The sequence below is a fragment of the Podarcis gaigeae genome (assembly GCF_964106915.1).
Source record: "Podarcis gaigeae genome assembly, chromosome: 13".
In the NCBI taxonomy this organism is placed as follows: Eukaryota; Metazoa; Chordata; class Lepidosauria; order Squamata; family Lacertidae; genus Podarcis; species Podarcis gaigeae.
The window spans coordinates 18,482,591-18,510,557 of record NC_139689.1 but is presented as its reverse complement, the minus strand read 5'-3'; the positions used below and the strand labels follow the sequence as shown (position 1 = coordinate 18,510,557).

At 47.3% G+C, this 27,967-nt stretch overlaps 1 protein-coding gene across 5 annotated transcripts; it reads left to right on the top strand.

The window, feature by feature from the left end:
- The first annotated feature begins 17 nt into the window (after positions 1–17).
- Positions 18–26,935, top strand: SPHK2 (sphingosine kinase 2). Of its 5 annotated transcripts, XM_083707717.1 has the most exons (7): positions 18–327; positions 729–895; positions 1,208–1,896; positions 15,490–15,639; positions 16,857–16,951; positions 17,652–17,767; positions 19,568–26,935. In XM_083707717.1, the coding sequence occupies exons 3-7, from the start codon at positions 1,473–1,475 to the stop codon at positions 20,580–20,582; spliced, it is 1,800 nt and encodes a 599-aa protein (XP_083563843.1). In that variant the 5' UTR covers positions 18–327; positions 729–895; positions 1,208–1,472; the 3' UTR covers positions 20,583–26,935. The 5 variants fall into 5 exon arrangements, with proteins under 5 accessions (XP_083563843.1, XP_083563841.1, XP_083563840.1 ...); XM_083707715.1 differs by having other exon boundaries at positions 729–1,896; XM_083707714.1 differs by lacking the exon at positions 729–895 and having other exon boundaries at positions 38–327.
- Positions 26,936–27,967: the final 1,032 nt, after the last annotated feature.

Genomic DNA, 27,967 nt, shown 5'->3' with positions numbered 1-27,967 from the left:
CTAGTTGAGCACGAGAAGGAGCGTGGAGCTGGGAGAGGCAGGAGGGAGGGGGAGAGAGAGAGAGAGAGAGGGGGGTGACGGGCGGGCGAAGAGGAGAGTGAACAGGAAGAGGATGGCAGGGAAAAGGAACTGCTGAGCGGGGCCGGGGACCGTCGCCTGTCAGGTGTCGGAGGGAGGCGCTCGAAAGTGCACGGAACTGCTGGTTTTCCTTTATTGCCCCCCATCCCCGCCGCTCGCTCTTCCAAGACTCTGCTCCACCGACTCCAAGCAGGCACTGATTCTCCTCAGTGTGGTCTTGTATGCTTTGGACAAAGGCGCCAGGTGGGGGTGAGTTGGGCGCCTCCTTTTTTGGTGTGTGGTGGTAGGGATACTTCATAGTCCCGCTGCATTTGCACTACGTTTTTATAGCACTTTAGGGAAAAAAGCCTTTCTTTCCCGTCCTTTCGATTTCATTTATAAGCTTGTGGTGGTGAAATGATTTGTCTTCTCTTGCCCTCCACTCGTTTAAAATAGTGGTGTTAGGTGGTGAAGGCGATATACAATCTGGATCATAGCTTAAGCTCGTTTAAAAGCTGAGCTGCCTAAGTATGCTGGTATGAAATGCTAGGCAAGTCGTTCTTTTAAAAAACCGACAGCCTCCAAACCTGGCCTCTAGCTCAAGTCCTAAAGGCAGCCTTTTCCAAATAGTATTTCCACATTTCTTTTGTTTCCTTCTTTTTCCTCCTCAGCACCATCACCTGAACAGCTAAAACTTCTCTGGCATCCTTTGTTAAGTTGTTAGACTTGGGATCTCTTCCCAGTGAGAGCTGCATATCCTCAGTGACTCATTTGGATTCATGAGAGTCTCATAGCTGGGACACCTTCCGGACTACATTCTTCAGCTCCTTGCCTGAAGGTGAAAATCATATTATTTGAAAACACCTGAAAAGTACCTATTTGCTAGGGAATGCAAACATTTTAAAAAAACCTTTGTTAGCTTTTATCTCATTTCTCTCCCCTGGTCTTTACGCAGATAGCAGAGCTTCCTTTTTTTTCTTTCTTGTCCTAAATCTGTAGTAGCTCAGACAGGTTGGTTTTTGGTCCTGTAGGCTTTTGATGTGGCCCTGCCTCATAACATTCTTTTTGGGAAGAAGCAAGAGGAGAAAAGTGTGTGTGTATACACTTCCCCCCTTTAAAACTTTTTGTTTGTTTGTTTACTGACACACAGGATCTTGCTCAATGAAGAAAGAGAAAACCCTGGGAAACGGTTTGGCAGCTTGAGCTGTGGAGGAAGTTTCTTGGTTTAAAGGGCTGCATGAGCCACTTAATCTACTAAGGAAATGAAAAGATTTTCAAATCCTCTTCTTTAAATCTGCTGCTTCTGGGGGAGAGGTTAAAGGGAAAGGGTTCGGTTGCAGTGAGTTGCAACCAGCTGTTGACAGGCTTAGCAAAAGGTGAAAAGCAAAACTGCAAAGCTGGGGCTCCGTAGCGAGATGAGCATGTTTTTGGGGGCATGTGGGGAAGGCTCTGAGACTCTCCTACATGGAGAATTTGGTGCCCACCCTCCGAAGGGGACCCGCTATGCCCTCAGTCTCACACGGACAGAGTTGCATATCCAGCGCCTGGTGCCCAAGCCAGATACAGATCACCGGACGGTGTTGCAGCTGATTGATGTGGTGGGTTGCCACACGATGCGCAGCCACACAGTTGCGAACCAGTCAGCTTTCTTCAGTGTCTACGCTTACCCGCTGAAGAAGAGAAAGGTGGCGGTGAGCTCTGGGCGGGTGCGGCAGCGGATTGCGAGGACCTTTCAGGTGGACAGCGCAGAGTGCTACGAGGATAACCTAAAAGTGGCTGAGAGGTGGGCAGCTGCCATCAAGTGCCTGGTCTTGGGGATCCCCATCTCGAGTGAAACAGGTAAGGGATGCCTTCACAATCCTTTGAGTGTTGCTTCTTGCCTAGAGAAACTATGAGTCCTCGCTACTTACAAGTGGTAGCCTTTCCTAGCCTCTGATGCTTCAGATTGTAGGTGGGTTATCACCAATTTTTTGTAATGCTTCACCTATAAAATCCTTCTTGCTTGTAGAAAATTGACCCATCAGGGAGGTGTTCAATGCTAGTCCTTCCCCTGATATGCACCTCCCTACCCCCTCCAAAATAGGGAAGTGTTTTTAAAAAAGCCCCTGCCGCATGATTTTGCCGAATATGTAGAGTTTGTCTAACACTCTCCTCCACAAAATCAAATAGATTTATTACTGTGTCTCTGCTCCTAATAATATCTTCAAGAACTCAGGAGACCTAGATACCAAAATCCCTTAGTTTTATAATGTTTTGTGTATCCCCACAATCTCTCTCCTGACTTAGAGAGCTGTTGGACTGATTGTGGCTGGTGAGGTTTGTGGTCTGAAAGATCTGGAGGATTCCTGGCTAGCAAAGGCTGGCCTAGGTGGAGATATCCTGGACTCCATCCTCCTAAATCAGTAATGCTGCCAGACCCTCCCTATGATTCTTGGAACCCTTAGCTTCTGCAGTGTTTTATTAACTTATTAAATGAGATACTTACTAAATGACCCAGCTTATCTTGCAGGGCAGAGGATTATTGTACTAAACTTGTACATAACATGAGAATAATTGTAATACTCAGAGTTTCGTAAGATGCTTGCCTCTGGCACCACTGTAGTTTTTGGCTTTATAGAATGGGGTGTGTAGGGAGTTCATAACATTAGTTGAAAGGCGGAGATGCTCTGAAAGTGCTCTTGCTGCGTTCTGTTCAAATGAAGTTCCCCCTCTTTTTCCCTCTGTCTCAGAGCAGGGGTAGCCAACATGGTGCCCTCCAATGTTCCTGGGCTACTGCTCCCACTCTCGCTGACCATTGGCCATACTGGCTGAGGATGGTGGGAGTTGGGAGTCGAACAACATTTAAGGGGTAAGCTCATGGGCAGAATAAGGTCTGTACGTTTGCAGCAGAAGCTGGCAGTGCACAGCGCAGATTGCCCAATGTCTGTGATGTCACAAACTTCCCTGCCATCAACCTCGTCTACACCAGTGTAACTTCTAAAGTGGGTGGTGCCTTTTAAAAAACCAACAACGAATAATGAGATGATAGAATGAGCTTTTAAAACAATAAAAGTGGTGCTGTCAAATTATCATTTATCACCAACACACACACCCCGGCCAAATCTTTCTACCTGAAGAGGAAGACAAGACTGATAACTGAACCAGCATTTGATTTACACATACTTATGATGTAAAAGTGGATGGGAACCATGTGGAGAAAAATCTCCCATGACTCCTTTAAAAAATAAAAATGAAGACTGCAGTTCCGTTCATGCTTACCTGGGATAAGTCCCTTTGAACTTAAAATGTGCTTATATCTGGGTAGTGTATAGGACTTCACTTACACAGGCTATGTCTGCATACACCTGACATATCTGCTTCTTTCTATATTGCTGAACTCCTCAGCTCCCATTATCCCTGACCTTTGACCAAGGCTGGCTGGAGTGTCGGGAGCCCAGCCCTGTGCTGTTAGAAATAGAGCTCTGGAATCTTCTGTACTCGAAATCCTTGGTGTTTGCTTTCACCCCCCCGATTAAGGACGCGAAAATGCATTTTGCTAACATTTCCTTCAACTGATCATATTCCGATGTTTAGCTAAAATGCATGAAGTGAATGCAGGACAAGTCACACCTTCCAGCCATCTAGATGGATAAACACCAGTTACCACCATTCTGCTATGTGCTGGGCTGGGTGGGTGTATGTGTGTATGCATGGGTTGCCACACTCAGTTTCTGGCTGCACCAACCACTGACGTGCTGGTTCCAAATGGGCTCTTCCCATCTGGGCTCTTCTGCCTGGAAAAAAGAAGTTCAGCCCCTCTGCTTTAATGTGGCCCCAGGGCAGGACTGTGTAGATCTCAGATCTTAGTAGTTTCCCTTGTGTTTGGTGGGAGTTTGAGTCGGCAGGTGGTCACCTGGGAGATCCTTGAGAGGCTCCCAGACCTATTTTTCGCTCTGGATACTGTGAGGTGGTAAATGCAGTCCCACCTTGGCCATGTCCCTAAGCGTTGAAGGCTTGCCCTCCATTTGCAAGGGGGACGACGACAAAATGCTGCAGTGGGGGTAGGTGGGCCTGGAAGCAGTGTTTGGAATTAGCCTGGGGCATTTTGCCCTTGGCTAGCAGCCACTTGAGACCAAGTGACTACGCCTAGGTGCCAGGATAGTGCCCGACATCTCCACTATCTGGAGGTGCATGCTTGGGGATCTTGACTGTTTTCACAAACTAATACCACATCCTGTAGAATTCTATCAGTTATATTTTATCTGCACAGTCAGCATAAATTTCAGGAACTGAAATGATTTTTCTGTGCAGCCTGAGCAGGAGCAATAAATGACATTATAGTTAATTGTTGTTACTTGTCTTCGCCTGCCCCAACCCACTGTCCTGCTCACAGTCGTGAAGAATCTTCTTATGTTATGAATGGACATTAAGAAAAAGAGGTCAGTCCAATATATATGTGGGCTATCCCTGGACAAAGTGACTTTTCTTCTTTTAATTTCTCGAAGCTTTTAACCTAGCTCAAGGTTGTCATCTGAACTAGCCAGATGTTTAACTGATAATCAATCACAGTCAGTCCATCATTTGAAAAATAAGACTTTAGCACCATCTTGCCCCCAAATGACAACTAGACATTCCGTTTTGGCTACTGTAACCTTGGTTGAAGGAGCCATTTGGTGCCTAGCTTATATGTCTGAGTTTCTAACCCTGCCTGGAAGTTAGGAAAGAAAAGCAAGTGGGGCCAAGGGAGTGGCTGAAACATTGCTTTTCTCCTCAACCTGTCAAAACTTTACAGATCTTAGCCATTTGTCAGAGCTGTGCCTCCTTTACTTACACTGCAGGTTTGGCAACTCTCGTATGCTTGTGTGTTTGTGGCCTTGTCTTCAATGTGAATACTTGCTTGGTTTCATTTGCGTTGCCAAATCTATTAAAAGGGATTAACAGCATAATATTTGCCTATCTCCAGGGCAGCTTTCCTCCTCTTGCAGTGCGTTTGGGTTTACATGGACTTTACATATACATTGAGAACAGGCATGGGAATCTACTATGTATTTTGGAAAGCATTTGGATTTCACTTAAGATATTGTAACCAACTTTGGCATGATGATTCCTGAGGTCAAGGAGCAGGTTTTTATCTTATGTATGGATATAATGGGTTGCCATTTTGAAGCAAGATGGGGGATGAAACCTTTGAAAACCACTGTTTTTAACCACCTATTTTAAAACTTCGCTGGTAGTTTACTTTATTATTATTTTTGGTTTCTTAGAATTCCTGAGCAATAGCAGACGCAAGGCTGCTAGTGTAAGACAAAGCCCCAGATTAACCTCAGATTGGGGGCATAGGAAAATGGGAAATGGAATAAGGACCTTATGGAGTCCATTCAAGCAGGTGTGAACTCAAACCTTGACAGGGGAGTGGGGACCAACCTAAGCATTTGCAGAGTATCTGTTGGAGGAAGGTAAAGGGGGAGGGCACCATTGCTGCCCACTGCAGAGCTCCTCCCCCATGTCGCCATGCACCCTCTTTGTGTGCTGGTTAGACCTTCTGTTATGAAAGGCATCATAATAGAAGATTGGAGATTTATAAACAGGATTAAATGTGTGTGTGGGAGGGTGGGTATTGCCAACAGAGTTGGCAATCTGTTCCTGCCAGGTGCAGCACACCTGGACCTTCAGCCTATACAAACAATACTACTGGGGGTAAAATTGATCAAACAGGCTCCAATGTACGATGTTGGATTGTGCAACCAGACTTCATATGGCACCGTTCTTGGTAATTTAGGTATACAACTTCTTGTTGGTAGACTACTTGTTCCAATAACGGTTGCAATGAGGGATATTAAAGGGCAGCGTTCCCTCCTGAGTAACCAAACACTTTGGTCCTGGGTGCTGCTAAGGCCTATGCTCTGCCATTGCGGACAGTTGGCCAGATTTGGTTGAAAAGAGGTGAAGTTTGCCACAGAAGTTCCAGGAGAAGAGTTCTCAAGTGAGCGTAGTTCATCTGTTTGAGAGAAGCTGGGTAGGCTGAAGAAGGTGGATACACAATGAAGTCTGGAAGACATTGAAAAGAGGCTCACCACTTCAAGGCTGTTGACTGTCCTCCACACACACTCCTGGTTGCTGTTGTTGATGGCACTGTTAAAAAAAAAAAAGAATACTAGGTTGCTTGACCTGTTGATTGTATAGCCAAGCACCTAGGAAATCAAACAATAATGTCGGTGCCGGAAGGGTTACAGTTAGTGTGAGGAACGGTTGAGAGACATGGGTATGTTTAGCCTGGAGAAGAGAAGACTGAGAAGTTAATATGTCAGTCATCTTCAAGTATACGAAGGGCTGTTCGTTTCATGGAAGATGGATCCATAGTTTGTTTTTCTGTGACTTCGGAGGGAGGACACGAACCAGCAGATTCAAATGACAAGAAAGGAGATTCCAGACAAACATTGGGAAGAACTGTAGGAGCGGTTTGACAGTAGAATGGACTACCTCAGAAGGTGGCGGGATCTCCTTCATTGAAGGCTTTTTGACAGGTTGGATAGCCAGCTGCTGGGGATCATTTCACTCTTGATTCCTGGCGGAAGGCAGCTAGACTAGATGAGCCTTGGGGTCCCTTCCTTCCGAGTCCACAATTCTGCGATTTTAAACCCGCTGCGAACAGCCCTACAAAATGGCGTTCAGTCTGGCATAGCTTTGAACTGCAGAATCCTTTCCTTTACATCGCTAGCAATGGCTGTGGCGACCAATTCAGAAGCTGGGAGCTGCTCTGCAAAAGGGGCAACTGAAAAATGACTGCGGTCTCTAAACAGTTTGCCATAAGAGATTTCTGTGGGACAGCAGGCAAAGTGTCAGCTGGAAACGATAGTGGGGAAAGCCACAACACCATTTCCAAGGAAATTGCATGATAGCATGAAAAATATGTTTCCGAAGTGATAAGAGCATAAGAAGAGCCCTGTTGGGTCAGGCCAATGGTCTGTCTAGTCAAGTGCACCATTCTCACAATGGCGTGTGAGAAACCCACAAGTAGCACAAGCACACTCCCCCTGCCTCCCTGGTTTCCAGCAACTGGTGTTCAGAAGCATTACTGCCTCAGAGTCAAAGAAGATACTTCCAGCTGTATACCTAGATGGGCAACCTGTTCGGTCCCCCCCCTTTACCTATTATGAAAGTCTCTGTGTCATTTTAAATTAAAGAGTGCACAAGTTCTAAGTACTCCATTGTTTTTCTTGCTCGCTTGCGTAGTACTTTCTGCTGCTGACACTTAATTGCAACACTTAACATACTGTATTAGTTTTCTTCACCGCACTGTGATTATAACAATTGCACCTTTCTATTTTAATATTTCTCACGTGAACCGGAACGAAGCCAGTTCTTTATGTGTGCAAAACTGGTTACTGAGCATTGATTGGCCTGAAGCTGGAACCACCTCAGCTGCAGCTGAACCAGAATGGAAATAAAATATTTAGTGGCTTGATCCCCTGAAGTTGATATTTTAGTAGGAGGGGACTCTAAACACCCAAGTGGAGAAGGACATATCTTCATTGCCCCTGCCATTGAATAGAGCCTCTAGGCCTAACCTGGTGCTTGGAAACTCAGTGTGTGTGAAAGCCAAGTTCAAAGCACTTTGGACTTATTTAAGACAGCATCTCTTTTCCAGTTCCTTGTTGCTGTGTGTATATATATATATCCCTCTTTGTGTGGCCTCTTGTGCTGAAAAGCGTTACTAAGATGCAAGCTTGCATTCTTAAGGGATTTCTGCTTTTGTTTGTGTGTGGAACAGGCTTCATGATGCCCTCATGATGATTAGAGGTATTAAAAGTCTTTAAATCTAAAGATTAAGTTGATTTTTAAAGAGTAACAAAATGGTTGCCTTTCATCCCACTTAACATGGCAATAATATGCACAGTTCCCGTGCAGGTGTTGTTGGACTGCAACTGCCGTCATCCTTGACCACTGGCCATTCTGTCTGATGGGAGCTGTAGTCCAACCATATCTGGAAGACTCATTGGTAGCACCCATGAGTGCTGCTAGGTTAATGGAGGCTGAGAAGTGGCTGGCCTCGGCAGACCAGAGAGGAACGTCAGGCAGCAATGTGGATAGGTGGCCTGGGAATGAATGGGACTGAGCAAGAGATCTAGAAGGGAAGATGTGATTGTGGTAGCAAGATGTGATTGTGATAGCAAATAAACTGTGAGAAAGACTATGAATTGTGGGAGGCCAGGATGTTCCAGCGTGGATTCTGATGTCTTATCACTGTTCAGAATTGCACCTGGTTGGGAATAAATTAACATTTACGTGACTTGTGTGGGGTGGTTTTATCAAAGGATGTGATGGAATCCAGGCTGCATATCTTTCTTTATTACTGTGAGAATGAGAGCTGTCTGTCTGTCTGTCTTTTTTCCACAAGTGTGCCAAAAGCAAATAGGAAAAAGCTAAACACTTCCTGGAGAAACACCAAAACCATCTTAACAAGTTCTGCAGGGGCACCTGCCAACTTTTAGAAACAGGACTTATGTTGGGTCTGGTCAGTGTTTTGGCTCTCCCTGTCCAGTCTGTTTGTTACTGTAATGTTTGAAAGGACTTGTTTTATTGTATATTTTAATCATGGGTTGCTAATGATGGTTTTGCATACTTTAATTCTGAGTGTTTATACTTCAGTGTTTGATTGGGATTGTTTTCTTTGGGTTACTCTTTGCCTAGCTGGTTTTTCTACATTGCAAACCTCTCAGAAGCCGATTTTTTGGGGCACTTAAGTGATTTTAAGAAAAGGCGCTGATCCTTCCTGCAGGCTTCCATAGTCCAAGGATGAAGACAAGCCCCAGGCCCTGAGGTCAGCACCTGGCATTCTCCTGCAGCTACCTGGCTCCAACACCCCCCCCCCCAAACAATTGCTGATCCCTGCACTGGGAAGAAGGGCACCCATGCTAACTTTCCAGCAATGGCTCAGAGCACTTGATATAGTTTGTTTCGGGCTTCTTTGGGTAAGCACCTCTGCCAGCCAGTAGGCTCGCAGCAGCCAAGTTGCGGTGGTGAAAGTGACAACACACACAGCCAAGGGCCTCCTTAGACCTGGACAAGACGTATTAGGGAGCCAGGGAAATGAATAAGTAGTTTCTCACCAATGTTTTGGGGCTGTGTTTGTGCTGAGTAAGCTTCCCTACAAAGAAACTGCAGGAAGCAATTCTGTTTGTTATTATGTGTAATAACCAAGAAGCTCCCAGTGGGGGGGGTCTCCCCTCCATTTTATCCTCACAACAAACCTGTGAGGTAAGTTTAGGCTGAAATACGGCGATTGGCCCAGAGTTCACCTAGGAAGCTTTGTGGCTGACTAGGGATTTGAAAAGCAGAGACATCACCTTGCCAACAAAGGTCCGTATAGTTAAAGCTATGGTTTTCCCAGTAGTGATGCATGGGAGTGAGAGCTGGACCATAAAGAAGGCTGATCGCCGAATAATTCATGCTTTTGAATTATGGTGCTGGAGGAGACTCTTGAGAGTCCCATGGACTGCAAGAAGATCCAACCTCTCCATTTTGAAGGAAATCAGCTCACTGGAAGGACAGTGAGCTGAGGCTCCAATACTTTGGCCACCTCATGAGAAGAGAAGACTCCCTGGAAGAACCTGATGTTGGGAAAGATGGAGGGCACAAGGAGAAGGGAATGACAGAGGATGAGATGGTTGGACAGTGTTCTTGAAGCCACAAACATGAGTCTGACCAAACTGCGAGAGGCAGTGGAAGACAGGAGTGCCTAGCCTGCTCTGGTCCATGGGGTCACGAAGAGTTGGACATGACTAAATGACTAAATAACAACAGGGATTTGAACTCTGGTCTCCCAGATCCTAGTCTGGCACTCTAACCTCTGTGCCGCACTGGATGTCAGTGCCCCATTGCCGATTTTGCCTAATGTCTCCCCATCCTTTACTCAGAGTCTCTTGCAAGGAAGCCCTGACAGATTAGGTTGTGTGAAATTACAAACTTAAAGCTGTTTTCCCCACCCCAAACTGTGGCACTTTTAATTTTTCTTCCCCCGCGGCTCCCCCAGAATAAATGGCAGCTTTGCAGAAAAACAGCAACAACCACCAGTCACCTTATATTTTGGCCTATCAGTGCCTGTTAGCCAGAGTGGTTTCATTTTTTACCTCCACTGTCAGAGGCACCATTCCTCTCAATACCAAGCGCTGGGAATCACAAATTGCACGAGTTGCTGTTGCTCTCATGTCCACCTTACAGGCTCAGCTGCGGTGAGAGCAGGATGTTGGAGAAGATGGGCCATTGGCCTGATTCAGCAGACTCCAATGCCGTTCATGCAGAAGTGTACAGCTAATTTTTGTCTCTGGACTGAACAGAGCCTGTAGATGGCCTTGTGGAGTCCTTCACTCCCTTCAGAACATGATGACACAGCCTTGCTTCCTTTAGCAGGTTTGTGTGTGCGTGCGCTACTGCCCACCCAATGGAGCAATGCCCCCTGGGTCTTGAACCCCCAAGCCCTGCCCTGGTGGCGCAGCAGGTGGGCCGGCAAAGGATAGCCAGAGCACTCCCCTGCCCAGTGTAGAAAGCGAGTCTGCCCTTAAAGGAGAACAGTCCCTTCCTGCAACACCCCAAGCATGGTAATGTAGTGGCAGGGGGGGCCGAACTCTCCATCCTTCCTCAGCCTGGATTGTAGAGATGGTGACTTTCCTGGCCTTAATAATAATTATAATGCATTAATAATAATATATTACTTATAGCCTGCCCATCTGACTAGGTTGCCCCAGCCACTCCTGGGCGGCTTACAATGTAATAAAAACACAGCAAAGCACCACACATTAAAAAACTTCCCAATACAGGAAGATGTGTAGTAGTTGTTTATCTCCTTGACATCTGATGGGAAGGCGCTCCACCGGGAGGGCGCCACCACCGAGAAGGCCCTCTATCTCATTCCCTACAACTTCACTTCTTGCAGTGAGGGAACCGCCAGAAGGCACTCGGAGATGGCACATCTATCTGTGCAACCTCGGCTCTCATTACCCTAAGCAGTCCTGATCTCCCTCATGTGCCATGCAAATTATGCGCTCTTTCATCCGTGTTCCAGATTGCAGTGCAGGCGGCTTTTCGTTTCATTCCCCAGAACCCCGTGGGAGCCACTGAGGACGGAGCCAAGTTCCTGTTTGCACACCCCTGCCTCTTCATCAGCAAAGGCTCCTCGCAGATTGCATTCATTCTCAGGGCAAAACATTCCCATGGGTATCTCCTGCACGTGCCTTTCCCACTGTTTTCTCATAAAACTGGATACCTGTATGCATACTCTGCCCTCAACACAAGAAGGAAGGGGAACAAAGTTGCTGCTATCATTTCTTGTGAAACATTTTTCTCCCTGTGGCCTGTCTCACTTGGGGGCATATAGGCCTCTGGTGTTGTTGGACTACAGCTCCCATAATCCTTTACCACAGGCTGCACTGGATGGGGCTGATGGGAGCTGGAGTCTAACGATGCCAGATTCAGGAATGCTGTATTACCTCATGAGAGCTAGTCCTGACCTTTGGGCCCTCAGAGAACAAATTTTTCTGTCTTATTAGGAGTCCCCTTAGCCTTCTTATCTTCAGGTTAAACATGCTCTTCAGCCTTTCCTTGTAGGACTTGTTTTCCATATCCCTGACTATTGTTTTCCATTAAACATGTTTTTATTTGTCACAAAGGTTGGCCACGCACAAAACCCTACATAAAATATTCTACATATTTTACATATTCTTGATTTACCTGCCCATTGTGGCTAGTGAAAAGGGTCAGTGAAGTGGGTGATGCCTCGCTTCAGGAGTGAGTTATGCCCACCTCTTAAAGAGGTCCTCCCTGGACCCGGAGGCTTAAAAAAAAGGGGGGGAGCTCCAGTCCCTTATATGTAAGATGACAGTTTTTAAAAATGCAAATTCCTGGTTGGGTGGGGGAGGGTGGCTATTAAATGGAATCAGAGAAGGCACTGAGGGAGGATTTAACTCTCTTCTCTGCTCCCCCTGTCAGCAACAAAACTATTACAACAGGGAGGAAATTGTAGAGAATCATAGAATTGTAGATTTGGAGGGGACCCTGAGGTCATCCAGCCCAACCCCCTGCAATGTTTAAATTGCCTCTTGCTGTTTTGACCCTAACCCTAACCCTAATGCCTTCCCCTCCCCAAAGTATCCCAAAATTTTGAAGTTTGGCCCAGAGGAATACCCTGAGGATGAATGCTCTATCTCTACATCTCTTTAAAGTTCATCTTGTTCCTCTTTGTATTGAAATGGGCACAAGTTCTGCTCGTTGGGTGTTCCCTCCAGAATTATGAAAGGAGTTCAAGGTACCTGAAAGTCTTATGAAAGCCTTGCGCCACTGAATGCAACTGGCCGTGACCTTGGCAGCACAGCGAAGTGCTACCTTCATTTTAGGTACAGCCCAGAGAGCGTTTGGCCTCCCGCTCGGCATAACCAGTTATGCTCTGTGGGTATTTCCAAATTAGTATCTGCCTTCCAAGATGGATTAGTTATTTTGGAGCCTCAGGCTGCAGAGCTTCCTTCCTTCGTTCTTAAGGCTTCCTGCCTGCCTGGGTGCTTTTTTATCTCGTGTGTTTTTGCCCTTGGAAAACTAGCAGGAAGTCTAGTGGTGGGGATTCCCATTTCTAGGTCACAGCCTCATGCCAGGAACATTCAGCATTTCAAGATGATTCCAGAGGAGACTATAGAGCTACACCATGCTTTTAAAAACACATGGTTCCTCCTAGAGAATCCTGGGACTTGCGGGGTTGTTTTTCCCCCTGCCACAGCATTGCAGCCCTGGAGCCAAAGCCAGCCTGCTACCTTCTTCTCAGCCAGACTCTGTAGTTTAATTAAAAGGGTTCTGGGAATTCTAGTTCTCTGAGGGCTGAGCTACAGTTTCTTTGCTTTAAATGTATGGTGTGGCTCGGCTAAGAGGAAGGCGCTGGGTGTGCAGGTTAGCGAGGGTTGATACTCTTGTAAGGAATGGCTTTAAAAAGACAAGCAACCTATATAAGGATGAGGAGGAGTGATACTTCCCCCGCCCTGAAAGCTAAAGGTGGCATGGCAGCTATCATTAGTCATGGTGAGCAAACACAGTTTTAATTTCTGTCTCAATTACACTATTTGTGGTTAAACATTATTTCTGGGTTTTCGATGCCCTGTAAAGGCTAGCAAAGGTGAGACCACGGTTTTTGAAAAAAGCCCATGAATGAAAACCACAGGAAATAATGGCTCTCAGTATCACCTTTAACTCTCCTGAAAATCTGTTTGTGGTCTAAGTGGCAGCTCCCTCCCCAGAGTCAGCTGCATATTGCAGCACCATAAGAAGTCATTGTAGAAACAAGTGACTTTAAACTAGAGGCCACTGCAAATATGAGCTTTCCAGGGTGTGTGTGTGTGTGTGTGTGTGTGTGTGTGTGTGTCAGTCACAGTGAAGGTTGTACATCCCAGTGATGAACAGAAAATGTGTCAGGGATTGCCGGTTGATGTCTAAGAATACATGAACGCTTTCAGCCCCACCCATGAAAACTGGAAATGGTATTTGTGTGAATGTCAGCACCCACCCTTGTTTCTCTTGTGGTGCTCACTGGGGCTACACTGTTTAGCAGATTAAATGTTCTACATTAGTAGATATTAAAAATAAATAAATCTGTTGATCAGGCTCAAGTGGCAGCAGGTTTGGAAACCAGGTCAGCCCAGCCTTTTAAAAACATGGTTTTTAAAGAATTCTTTATTCTTTTGTAAGAACTTGAATAAAAAATAAAGTTAAAAATACATCACTTTGAATAAACAGAGGGAAAGAACAGACCTAAGGTCCTTTAGACACACGAGATGGCTGGTTTGACTCAGCAGGGTGGAGAATGCCTTATGAAAAGGTTGTTTTTTTATGTGCTTACTTTGACGACATTTTCATCCTGCCCTTCCTCCAAGGGCCTTGTACTTCTTCCACCTCCATTTAATGTTCACACCAACCCTGTGAAGTAAGGTGAGATGGAGTGGGAGTGACTTGCTCAAGGTTACATGGTCAATTTCATGGTCGAGTGAGGATTTGAACCTGGGTCTTTCCAGCACGCTAAACCCCTTTGTGGCACTGGCTTGAGAAAACCATTTTTTACTACAAGTGCTTATGGAAAAATCATGGGTGGAGGCTGTGCCATTGCAGGAGAAGCATTTTCCACTTCTCTTGCACCAAGGAAGGCTTGCTTCTACTCAGACAATTACATAGATCAACTATCAAAACAAAGAAAGCATCTTCAGAACTATTGTTTTATTCATCCAGGTAGACGGAATCAGTTCAGACTTGGTATAATTTATTGTCTAGATTTCTTTGATCAGATTTCCACTTTAGTTTTCCAGGCATTCACAGCAGGCATCTGGGATCAGCAAGCCTCCACAGGCGAAAGCTAGCAACGACCACAGTTTGGGCATTTGCCTCTGATGTATAGTTGTACCTTGGATCTCGATGTTGGTACTCGGTACTCGGACGTTTTGGTTCCCGAATGCCTCAAACCCAGAAGTGAGTGTTCCGGTTTGCGAACATTCTTTGGAATCTGAACGTCCGATGGGCTTTCACGGCTTCCTATTGGCTGCAGGAGCTTCCTGCAGCCAATCAGAAGCCACGCTTTGGTTTCCGAACATTTTGGAAGTCGAATGGACTTCCAGAATGGATTCCGTTTGACTTCCAAGATATGACTGTACATTGTTAGGGCATGAACTCCCAGCTACCCATGTCACATGGGAATGCACACTTGCCGTGTGAATGTCTTGCAGTGTCACGAGCACTTCTGAAATCGGTTTTGTGGTGTGTCTGTCAAATGTGTCATGCAGATATTTACTTATTTTTATTTATTAAATTTGTATACCGCCCTATACCTGTAGATCTCACAACATAAAACTACAATATAAAAAACACAAAAGACATACAAAAATATAAATAACCCAATAATCCCCCCCTTCCACAACACACTTAAAAGGGCCTTAGATGTCAACCAGTCAAAGGCCTGGTTGAAGGAAAACGTTTTCATCTGGTGCCTAAAGTTGTATAATGAAAGCACCAGGTGAGTCTATCTGGGGAGAGCATTCCACAAATGAGGAGCCACTGCAGAAAAGGCCCATTCTCTTGTTGGCCCCCTCCAGACCTCTCATGGAGGAGGCAAACGAAGAAGGCCTCACAGGATGTTTGCAAGGGCCAGGTAGGTTCATATGGAGAGAGGTGGTCCTTGAGGAGCCAGCCCCCTCCCATGGGACTGGACCCCTATTGGCCCCAGACAGTGGTCTGAGCCGATGGGAAGTGGAGTTCAACTTTATCAGGAGGGTCAGAAGTTCCCCAAAGCTGGACCTTGATGCCTTAATAATAATAATCAGCACAGCTTTACCGTGCAGACAGCTTCTTGTTTTGCACCAGCTTACAGATGCAGCTCCAACAGGGGAAATGCAACACCTGATTTGTTCACCCTCTTCTCTCCCTTCAAACCAGAGATCAGCCGCAGCCTCCTGCCCCGTCCCCGTCGCCTGCTCCTACTGTTGAACCCCTTTGGAGGCAAGGGCAATGCCCTGCAGTGGTGCCAGAATCACATCCTCCCCATGATCACGGAGGCGGACATCGGCTTCAACTTGATCCAGACAGGTGAGGTGGCAGCAGAAGGAAGGCGGCCTTCAAGGGGCAAGGGGAATGGATGCCGTGGGGGGGTAAGAACATAAGGAGAGCCAGCTGGACCAAGACAGAGACCTGTCTGGCCCAGCATCCTGTCTTCACAGCTGCCAGCCAGATGCTAGTGGGGAACCCTCAGAGCTGTGGTTTCCAGCAAATGGTATTCAGAAGTATTGTTGCTTCCCACTGTGGACGCAGAGCATGGGCGTGAATTTGTCTAATCCTGTTTCGAAGCCATCTAGCTTGGTGACCATCAGCGCTTCCTGTGGATGTGGGGAGAGGAAACACAGCCTGTAGATGGATTCAAAAGTGGAGTTGGGGGGGGGTAGACAAATAGGAGGAGGCTGGTTCTTATTGGTGACTCTGAGCCATACTAGCTCAATGGAGCCAGCGTGTTTAGGGGCAGTCTATCTTTGAATATAAGACACCGGGGGATCTATAGAAAGGGAGGGATGCTGTCATCATCATGCATTTGTTGTGGGGCTCTTTTTTTTACTGAACTAGCTGGGCTGCTCTTAAGTACTTAAGGGAAACTCAGTTGAAAATGGGAACACAGCAATATTTGGGAACAGATACTTTTGTTTAAACAAAAAACAGCAGCAGTGGTGGTGGTGGCGGCGGCTAGGCAAGAACCATAGAACCTGTGAGCCATAAGTCCCTGGTTCAAATGTCGCCTCAGCCACCAACTTGCTAGGCAAACAGCAGCCTCAGTCCCTCTGCACAGCAACCTGTGACAAGGGGGTAATAATCCTAGATTACGGAAAGAAGGTATGCAAAGCTTCTTGAGCACTTAAATAGCTCTTAACTCCTAAGTAATCGTTAGCGTTAAATGCTAGAAAGTTAAATGTATATTCATCTTCTAAATGTATAGCCTCAAAGCTTTCGATCACAGCACCAATGAATTGTGATGCCCATGCGTTTATATTTGTATAATGTATATGTACATGCATGTACGCATGCGCGCGCACACACACACACACACACACACACACGGATGCATGCAAATATAATTTCAGCAGCAGCAATAATAATTTTTCCCAAACAGTTTGCTGTTTCCATTCACTTAGGACAAGACATACAGAAAAGGTCAAAATCGTCTCCTGGTGGTCAGCCACTGAATCAGTTTCTTCGGGTGGGAGTGTGGCTTTGAATTGCTACTAATCTGTATGCTATTTATTCCTTTTCTGGCCCAGAGAGACAGAACCATGCCCGGGAGCTGGTACAGAACATCAACTTGGCTGAGTGGGATGGCATTGTATCCATTTCAGGAGATGGGCTGCTATATGAGGTATTGTTCACAAAGTGCTAGCCAAGGCACTGGCCTTCCAGCCTCCTGGAACCTTTCCCTTAGGCTACTCACTAGGGTTTATTCCTGTTACTTGTTTCCTGAGTTGCTCTTTTGTGCTCCCTTAGAACTGTGGCACATAAGACCCACTTCACTGCTTTGAGGCATGCGTGTCAATGTCCTGGTGTAGTCACAGTAGTTCTTCTTCTTCCCCAGAGTCTCTAGTCTTCATGGGTCCAAGGGCAAGGCTGAACACTGCATCAAAAAAGCCTGACTCAGCTGTTTGCAAATTAGAGCAGTGAAGAAAATGCATGATAGGTTTTGGTGCCTCTGTTTGGGTTTTGAACTTGTTATCTTCAGGGACTTTCCAGGGCCCAGGACTTGCTACTTCCCTGAGAACCAGACCTAGAATCCCCCCCCCCCAGCCCTCCCTTTACAAGGCACTTTGCTGGAATGGATCAAAAGCGAAAGGTCCAGCTGTCTTTACAGAAGCTTCTTTGCTCTCCCAGTTCCTTCAGTGAGAGAATTTTGGGTTTCTTGGAACATGAATTTGCAGACTGCAGTTCTTGCCCCCCCCCAACACACATCCCATTTCCTGCATTATTAGGATTGTAGGTTATGAATACTTTCCTATCTCCTCCTTCCTTCCTTCCTTCCTTCCTTCCTTCCTTCCTTCCTTCCTTCCTTCCTTCCTTCCTTCCAGGTTATTAATGGCTTGATGGAACGGCCGGACTGGGAAGAAGCCATAAAAATGCCCCTTGGTATTCTCCCTTGTGGGTCTGGAAATGCAGTAGCTGCTGCCATAAACTTCAGAGCTGGGTAAGTGGGAAAGCTTAACAGATGTGCTTAGTCCACCTTGTTGCTTGTTTGTTTGTTTGTTTTTTAAATATATTTAAATTTGTATTTGTTGTTACCAAAGTTGCTGCTTTTGGGTTGTGTTTGCACTACGAAAGCTTTCCTACAAAGAAACCGCAGCAGTGACTGTATTATTTAGTACAATTTTTACCCCACCTTTTCCTCCAAGGAGCTCAAGGTGACACGCACACAGTTCTCACCCTCAGCTTAAGCTGAGAGGCAGTGACTGGCCCAAGGTCATACAAGTGAGCTTTATGGCTGAGCGGGGATTTGAACCCGGGACTCCCAGGTTCAGTACACTAACCGCTGCACCACACGGGCTCTGCTCCACACCACTTCTGGGAAGCAGGGGAGTAGGCTATACTTGGAGCTCCATCTTCAGCCGGACCTGATCTCTACTTTTGGATATGTAAAGGTGATGCATATAAGAATCCCTGCAAACATGCACAGAGTGCTGCTTCTTTAGCTAATTAGGCTCCCACTCACCTGGTACTGATTGGCAGGGCTCCCAGGCCAGATTGCAGTTTCAGAGCTGACTGTTCTACTTGCTGCAGTAATTTTGAGCAAGTAATTTTGCATTTTCAAGGGTAGGGAGCAAGTTACATCAGCAGCTTGGCCAGTGCTGAGAACTAATTACCATAATCATGGTCATTATTCTGCTTTCATCCTACCGCTCCTCCAAGAGTTTAAGGCAGGATACAATTTTTTCCCTTTTAGTCTCGAAACAAAGTTTAATAAAAATTTAATAATAAACCAACAAACCCAGTGAGGTGTAGGCTGAGGCTGAAGGAGAGGGACTGGTTTAAGGTTAGCCAGTGAGATTCTCGGATGGATGTGGATTCGAACCTGGGTCTACCCAGGTGTAGTCCAGCATTCAAGCTACACTTGTGTCTGGGACACTTTATATTAATACAGTTGTACCTCGGCTCCCGAACGCCTTGGAAATCGAACATTCCAACTCCCGAACAATTGAAAACTGGAAGTGAGTGTTCCAGTTTTCGAACTTTCTTTTGTAAACCGAATGTCCGACGGGGCTTCCATGGCTACCGATTGGCTGCAAGATCGACTTCCGAGGTACGACTGTACACCACTCTTCATCCATAGATCTCAGGGATCTCAGGGTGGTTCACAGCATAAAGTTGCAATATAAAAACCACAAATGCATAGTAAAAATAAGAACAACAAATCAATAACCCGCCCCCCCCTTCCACAACACATTTAAAACGGCATCAGATGTCAATCAGCCAAAGGCCTGATTGAAGAGGAACGTTTTCGCCTGACATCTAAAGGTGTATAACAGAGCTTGCCAAACTTTGTGTTGCAATATGCTAGTGTGTCAGCTGCAGTGTGTAGGTGAGTTGCGCGAACCCTCCCCACGCTCCTCAGGGGCTGGAAAGGGGTTAATTTAACCTCCAGTATGCTGGAAAAACTGAATTAGTGTCACAAAATGATGCATGTCTAAAAAGTGTGTCTCCAACTCAGAGGATGTTCGCAGGGTCCAGGTAGGTTCATATGGAGAGAGGCGGTTCTTGAGGTATTACGGCCCTGAGCTATTTATATCTTTCTTCCTCGTTTTGCACATGTGGCTATTGTTTGCTGGCTAAACAGAAATGTAAGTGCTACTGTTGACCCGTGACAGATGCAGCCTCTGCACCCCACATTGTGGCAGTGTTTGCCCCCCCCCCCTTGGGAGCCTCTCACCATTTGATTGCATGGGCGAGTGAGCTTCTCCAACCCTGACACATTTCTCACTCTGTCGGGCAGGTTTGAGCAGACCTTGGGCCAGGAGCTGCTCACAAACTGCACCCTCCTGCTTTGCCACGGGGCAGTGACCCCCTTGGACCTGGTGTCAGTCACAACCGCATCGGGCTCCCGTTCCTTCTCCTTCCTGAGCGTGGCCTGGGGCTTCATCTCCGACGTGGACATTGAGAGCGAGAAGTTCCGGCACATCGGCCCAGCTCGCTTCACCTTGGGGACGATGGTCCGCCTGGCCTCCTTGAACACTTACCGGGGGCGCCTCTCCTACCTGCCCGCCCTGGAGGGCACTGCCCACCGCCCCATCTTGCGCAGCATCACCATGGCAGCCAACGGGAGCCTCCCCTTCCAGCACGGGCCGCTCCACCGCACCGTCTCTGACCTGGGCCTGTGCAAGGAACGCCACACCCTCTGCTTCCAGGAGGTGGAGCCTGCCGACGAGCCCACCCCCTCGCCCAGCTCCCCACCCTCTTCCTCCAGCTTCCACTCTTCCAGCTTCAGCTTCGAGAACCTGTCGGAGGAGCTTGTGGCTGACCGCAGGGAGGCCGGGCTGCCCATGACCACGCCTTCCGTCTCGCTGTCTCCCCAGCAGGTGCACGGCCCCCCAGATGAGTTCCTTGTGCCTCTGGACCAGCCGGTGCCCAAGTCGTGGGTGACAGTGGAGGAGGACTTTGTCTCTGTGCTGGCCATCTACCAGTCTCACCTGGGAGCCGACCTCTTCATGGCGCCCTTTGCCTGCTTCAACGACGGCCTCATCCACCTTTTCTACATCAAGGCGGGCATCTCCCGGGCAGCCCTGATCCGCTTGTTCTTGGCCACAGAGAAGGGCACTCACTTTGACATTGAGTGCCCGCACTTCATCCACATTCCCGTCCGGGCCTTCCGCATCGAGCCCCTCACTCGCAAGGGCATCCTCACCATTGACGGAGAGAGAGTGGAGTACGGCCCCATCCAGGGGCAGATCCACCACTCGGTGGCCAATCTAATCACCGGCGTGAACCAGGTGAAGATCACAGCGTTCTGACCCAGAACGCTGCGGGAGCACTTCGCAGATCTGACGTAACTTTCGTTCTCTTCTGCCCCTTTGCTGCAAAGAGGGACCCTAAGGCTTGGGATCGGGGGTACTGTCTGTGTGGGTAGCGGGTGGGCGTTCTGACTTGCAGTGCCCCCTCCAGCCACCCAGATGGCAAGCTGCTTAAAACCTCCCTCTGCTCTTCTAGGCCTTGGCACACACATACCATATATTCCTTTAATGAGCCTTTGGGTGGCAAGTATTGCCCACTCCCCATGATCCTCTGCTGCTGTCCATGCAAACTTTTGAATGTTGACCTCCTCCTTCTTTCCTCACCCACCTGCATATGTTTTGCCAGCCTGTTTTGCATCTCCCATCAAGAAGGAGCAGCTTGATTGCAGGACCCTTGGTGTGGTTTGGGTCGAGAAGTGATGTAGCCTTTCCTCCCCTACAAGGACCCACCATCCTCTCCACCTTGTTCCTTTTTGGGGAGGCCCTTCTAGTCCACTTTTCCAACCACTTGTCCCAGAGACGGGGGACACCTCCGCACTACCCTGCTTGCCAGTCTGGGGCAGTAACACTGAAGACTCCCGTCCCTTTGCAGCTCATGGTTCCGGAACATGTCTGAAGTGATGGGGAGAGAGATACTGGTGTGGGTTGCAGAGATGAGTGGGGCACTGAGTGGACTGGGGAAATGCACATTCCACACCAACTTTCCTTCAAGCCGTGGGGCCAAGAGTTGTGTCCCAATTTCTAGTGTTGTTCTCTCTCTCTCCACTCTTTTTGTGTCTTCTGCTGAACCACACACTTCTCTCCTGCTAAATGGGAACCCCCTGACCCCTTTGAGGCCACCCTCTCTTCCCAAACTTGCAGCCCCTTTTTGCCTGTGGTTCACAAGAAGCCACTTAGAGAACACTAAGCCTTGCTTGCTGCTCCTCGTCTTTCTACGGTCCGCTCAGCCAGGGTGGGGGTGTATGTGAAAGCAGTGAGACCACTGTAGCAGGGAGTTGAATGTAAGAGGCAGCCCACAAAACACTAACTTCTATTTGACACCACCACCCCTCCTCTTAAACCCTTAACAGAACCGAAGGCAGCTGTTTCCCCTCCTCTCTTTGTTTACCCTGGGAAGGGAGATCTGCCATCTTTCTTTGGAGTAGTGTTTGGTTCTTTGGCCTCCTCTCCTTCAGAGGGCGACCAAGGACATTTAGGGCAAGGAAGGGACCACTTTCTCAACAGCCTTCTATGGCTCCTTTCTAGCCAGCCGGAGGTGTAGTGAAAGGGGATGGGACTGACCCCCAACCCCTGCACTAATGACCTCCGAATCTGGCTCTCTCTAGGAATAAACTTGATGAATGTAACTGGAATTTTTTCTTCTTCTCACGGGTGGGGGCTTAACTTTGGTAGGGTGATTTGTTATTATTCTTTTCTCCCCACTATGTGGGGGTTAACAAGCAATTAAAATGATCCAATACTGTAATGGATATGTGTGTGTGTGTGCGTATATGAAATGATGTTCACCATACATGTTCACCATACATCTTAAGAGATGTCGAATCGGGAGATTTAAGTTGGCAAATTCCACCGGCAAAACCTTTCCCCACTTCCTCATGGGAGAAAGCCTGTATATCAAAGGTCGACCTAGTGGGTGGACGTCTAGGCCAGCACTGGAGCAAAACATAATAGGGTTCCTAATTTGCTGAAAGCCCCACATTACTTCCTTTGTTCTGTCCTTTCTCTTCGCAGAGTACATTGTTAAGCGTGACTGTTTTAAAAGGCGGTTAGAAAGATTCGCAGAGGATAAGGCCATCATTGGCTCCTCCTCACGATGCCTCCAGTATCCAAGCCTCTGAATCCTGGCTGCTGGAGAGCATGAGTGAGAGAGTGCGGTTGTGCTCATGTCCTGTCTGTGGGCTTTCCACAGGCATCTCTTTAGCCACTGTGGGACACCATTTGCCCCACCATTTGCATCTGAAAAAAACAACTTTGCAATGAAAGGTGGAAATGAGATTCTTCCCTGCAGTGGACACATCAACACCATGCATTGAAAGCACCACAAAACCAATTTAAACAGTTGTGGCTTTCCACCAAAGACTTCTGGGACATGTAGTTTGTTAAGGGTGCCAGGAGGTGTTGGAAGGGGGTGGGAAAGGGGGACTGATCCTTAAACCATTCTGGGAATTTTAAACTCTGTGAGGGGAATAGGGACAGCCTACCAACGCACAGCACCCTTCACAAACTACAGCTCCCAGAATTCTTTGGGGCAAGCCATGATTGTTTAAAGTGGTGTGGTGGTGTTTTAAATGTAAGGTGTGAATGTGGCCTAGGTAGGCCTGGACTTGGGCCATTGGCTGCTCTTTGTTAACATGACTGCTCACGGTCCTGTTAGGTTAACAAGCAGTTTTTACGTTCTTTAGCTGCTGGTTTTTGTCTTTACTCTGACTGTAGCTGGAGAAGTGCGTGTGAGAGAGAGCAGGTTTTATTTACAAAGGAAAGGCCATCCTGCAAAGTTTCCATCTCAGAAACCTCCTGAGAGCCAGGCTGTTATTTTGATCCCTGTAATTGGAGCATATGGATGACACTGTTGGGAGGCAACACAGAGACCTCTGCCTGCCACAGCAAGGAGGGGGGCTTCCTCTCTGGGAAAAAGACCCTCTGTGGCAGTTGCTATGTGGTGTTTAGGTGGCATGTAAGGCCGACTCAGGAGGAAACTGGGGGAATTCGGGATCCTCTGCCATTAGCGTGGGCTTAAATGACTGCTGTTTGAAAAGGAAAGCCGATCGAAGGGACCAAGATTTTTTATTTTCTTTGTTCATGTGAACGTTCCTAGGCATTTTTTAGTAATACTTTAGCATGCCCTATTTCCCACTCTCTCCCTATTTCCCACAAGTTGCTAGTGGGAGCTGGTGAATCCATCACTAAGAAGTGTTGATCAGAAAAGGGCAGATCCATACTTTTAAAGCACCGTCAGCACACATTCACAGCACATGGCCTCCCCCACCCCTCCAAGAATCCATGGAACTGCAGTTTGTTAAAGGTGCCGGGAACGGTAGCGCTCTGGGGGGACGGACTACAGTTCCCATGATTCTTTTGGGAAAGTCGTGAGCATTTAATGTGCTTTAAATTATGTAGATATTTCCACAGATCTGGCTGGAGGGGGGGAATGAGGAAAGGACGACAGAACTGTGTGTGTCAGTGTATGAAAGCGTAGGCTCACAGCCGTATTAAGCGGGGCCACGAAGCAAGGAATGATTGTCTCTTGAGAGGGCTTTCTACTGTCCAGATAACAATTGTGCAGAGCCACCAAGCTCCTGCAGCTCGCCAGCCCTGTGTGGGACTTCCAGGGCCCTCACCAAACTTTGCTGCTTGCCTGGGACTGTAAAAACAGGCAGCGGGAGACGTCTTCAGGCACGCAGCAGGCCACAACCCTCACCCAGCCTGCCAGGTTACAAGGCGGAACACTTTCTTCTGTGGGCCTGAGCCTCCTCTCTCCCCACACCCCTTTTAAATGTATATTATATAACTCTATTTGTGGCTTACCTCATAGGCAGTGTCTTAGGAAGCATCGCTTCTCTGTTTGCTGCTTGTTGCACTTTAAGAACAAACAGATATTTCCTATAACGTTGCACAGTCGATTACCGTAGCTTTAAATACTTGTTCCAGTGTCAAGAAGAGTAGCTTTAGAATCGCCCTGAGGAGATCCGGTTCACTCTCGCAGCGCCAGGGCCTGCTCCAGAAACACTTTTTGTTCTGGTGGGAGGGAAGTTCAGCAATGCAGAAATAAATTGGTTTTTTTCAGGATTGGGACTTGTGGGCAGAATTCTTGGAGGAGCAATATTCAGGGTTGTGTCCAATGTTTCACACCCATTATGGACATAAATTTCAGCGAGTCTGAGCAGAATTTAGTGGCATACAACCCTCAAGGTTTGCCCTCACTCACTTAGCAACCATCAAAAATTGTTATCAGATATATCCACTGGAAGAACACAGGATACCACGCCCCTCCTTCAAAGTAGTAATGCATACGAGCTTGGTATTTATATATGTTGGGGAATAGAATGCAAAATATGCCAAGGAAGAAATTATTCAGATGCTTATTGGTCTTAATTTATTCTGGAGCCTGTATAATCGCTGCTCTTAATTTTAATGCATAGATCTGTGCTGGGGTGTTAATAACTTACCCTGAGCTACTCATGTGTTTGGTAGAGGTTTACAAGTTTGCCTTACAGCTCTTCCCATCCCCTGTCGCATCTCAACCTCATTGTCCTCAGTTAACATCTTCATGTCTGCACAAGAATGCTTAGCTCAGAGAAAATAAACTGGCAGGCAAGACTGTGTCTTTTAATCTGGGACCTGCTGCATGTTTAACTGGCTGAGATTTCTAGCACTGCTGTTGTTAAACAACCAAGGTTCTAGTCCCTTGTGATAGCAGAGAAACATTTTTGAACACAGGCAAATATGGCAAATGGTTTTGGAGATTTATTTATTTTTTAGTGCAAGGCCTGAAGTTGGTGAAGGGGTAGAAGCATGTCTGAAGTCGTATTCTCCTAAATCAGATTGTAACCAGTCTAGCTGTCATGGCTCCTGGCCAGGAAACTCAGGGACTGGGGTTATGTGAAGGAGGTTTGCATCTTAACAAACAATATTCAGCCACCTCCTCACACTGTGGCTTGAGTCAGTTTCATTTGTGGGGTGGAAGCTTACGTAACTCATTTAAAAGAAGTTGTAGAAAGCGAGTTCTGATGGATAGCCGTGCCCTTTGCAACACAGAACTCTTTGCTGCGCAAAATGTTAACACTGCTAATTCTAACCTATTGAAAGGTTCCTGATAAAAGGGACCAGCATGATGTAGGAGTTAGTGGGTCAGATTTGTATTGGGGAGAATCACTCTGAAATCCCCACTCAAGTTCTGTGATCTTTGCCTGATGGCCTGCTCTCAGCCTTAACTACTTTAAAGGGTGGTTGTGAGAATAAAAAAGTAGGGAGGGACCATAATATATACACTATCCAAAAATAATTAGAGGAAAGGTGGGATTAACTAATTAGGGAAGGGACCCACTGCATGTTCTGAAGAAATGGGATGAAGCAGCCAGCCTTGGGGTCACTACTTGGAAGGGAGATCAGCTGGAGACTCCCACATTTGACTGCATGGTGCTGATAATGCCAAGGTTGCAGGTTTGATCCCCGTATGGGACAGTTGCATATTCCTGCATTTGCAGGGGGTTGGACTAGATGATCCTCAGGTTCCCTTTTAACTACAATTCTATGATTTTTTGGATGAAGGCAGGATCTAAATGAAAGGGGGGGACGACTGTAGGCCTATATCCACTTACCCAGAAGCAAGGCCCGTTGGCGTTAAATGGGGCTTACTTCTGTGTAAGCGTGTCTAAGAGTGTGTTATAAATGTGGCCAAATGCACTTGCCGGATAACAACACACTTGGCAATCTTTGAGGGGAACAGAAGATCATGGCAGCAACAATGGAACGAGCAGGTGGTGCCCAAGCTGCTGCTGGAGTCCTCATCTTTGCAAGCACAAAGCATGATGGGAACTGTAGTTTTTGGGACTCCCTGTGACATGGGAAATGGACTGACTTGCCTTTAACAGACTGTCAGGGCACAAAGCTTGTAAGCTGCTGCCGAAATTATCTCTCTTCTTTTAAGAACGCCTCATTTTGATCCAAAATAGCCAATGGTTTCCGTATAAACCAAGTTGCAAATGTTAATGCTTGAGCTCAGTGCGAGAGCTCTGTGTTGACCAGCAAAGCTTGTTTGTTCTCAACAGATTTTTTTTTGGCTCGAGATACAGGCCTGTCCTTTGACTATTTGCTGTCTACATCTTCAAGCTGCTACAAAAAAGATGTGTAGGCAGTTTAATAGAAGAGGGTTGATGCATTGCCCTGTCTTGTTGACCCCGCAGCTGCCCTCCCTCCTGGCCTCCTCTCCACAAATCTAAACACTGCTGCATAAATGTAAGCATATTTTAATATCATTTAGGCTGCAGTGTAGAAACTGGGGTGGTGATCTGGCCTGGAAATGATGTTCAGCCTTGCCTGTGAGCCCCATCAACCTTTTGTTTTTGTGTGCATCAGATCTGTGACTGTGTCCATTCCAAGCTCATTGCACTTTTCCTCATCTTCCTCCCTCCAAGGTCCCATGTCCTGTGGGTGCTGCAGCCCATAGCATCTTTGACTGGAGAAATGCAGCCTTGGTTTGGGTTGTTTATATGTCTGTCTGAAGTGCTGTACTGGTTAACCTTTATGTCTGCAACTGCCTCCTGTGTGTTGCCTGTCAACGAGATAAATGTTTAAAATGAAATAAATAAAAAATAAAACTCCAAAAAACTATGCAATAAAAGCAATAGCATGGATATCCATCTCCTTGTTTTTTCCTGAGTGCTGCAGGGGAGTCAGCTGTACTGGGCAAGGCAGAAGGAGACCCATCCGTAGCTTCTCTTACGCTAATCACCGGTTTCGTCATGGGTCTGGGTGGGTAGAAGACAGTGGCTTTAAATTAGCCTGATGTCTGGCAGATACTACTACCCTGCTTTATTCTTCAGATGGGGAGATAGCTCTTGCACAACCTTTGTTTGCAAGACTTTAGACAAGTCTTGCAGGTAGTTTATAGCTCATCACTTAATTGGAATGCTTTAGAACAGCCTCTACTGGGCACGGGGGCAGAGGAAGGGGTGGGGTGCTGGCTGCCCCAGGTGTTGCCACTCAGGGGGGTGACAAAACGCCGGGCAGCACTCACTGTGGGGCCTGCAGCAGGCCTGAGCCACACGTCTCTCCTGGGAGAGACACGGTGGCTTGAGCACACGCAGGCTCTGAGCTGCCCAAACAGTCCGCCCGCTGCCTCCCCCCCAGTTGTAGGGTGGCTGAGTGGGAGGAGGCAGGCAGACTCCGGAGGCTTCGTGGTGCGCCCCACTCCTATGGGCAGCTCGCGTTGCCCCTGGCTCACCACCACAGGTGCCCAAATGGCTTCCTCCACAGCTGATTGGGCAGCTTGGGGTGAATGGGGTTTTAGAGTGAGGGGGAAGTACTTCTGGTGGTAGTACCTGCTACTTCTGAGGTAGCTTGTCCATCTTTGGCCCCCAGCCTGCAGCTGGTGCTCACCTGTGGCTCCTCGAAGCTGGGAAATGGCTTCGACTGGCTGGCTAAACCAGTTGAGGGTAGCCAATGGGCCTCAAACCCTCGGTGAGTAAGGGGCTTCTCCTGCATGCGAAGACAGGCTCTGGCAGATGAGGGGATGAGACCAGTAGTGAGTCCAAGATGGCGGTTTCCGCATGTGCTGTAGAGGGAAGTGAGGGGCAGGTGGGGCCTCTCAACCTGGGAAGGTAGCTCATCTAGAAGGAACACGCCTCTGCTGCCTTGTGGAATATCTTTGGGAGATTAAAAGGCTA

Bases quoted from the DNA above. Each gene is read 5' to 3' on its own strand.
- SPHK2 (XM_083707717.1), top strand. From the start codon at position 1,473: ATGAGCATGTTTTTGGGGGCATGTGGGGAAGGCTCTGAGACTCTCCTA. The intron at 1,897-15,489 runs GTAAGGGATGCC...CCTTCAAACCAG, and splicing joins CCCCATCTCGAGTGAAACAG to AGATCAGCCGCAGCCTCCTG. The intron at 15,640-16,856 runs GTGAGGTGGCAG...TTTCTGGCCCAG, and splicing joins CTTCAACTTGATCCAGACAG to AGAGACAGAACCATGCCCGG.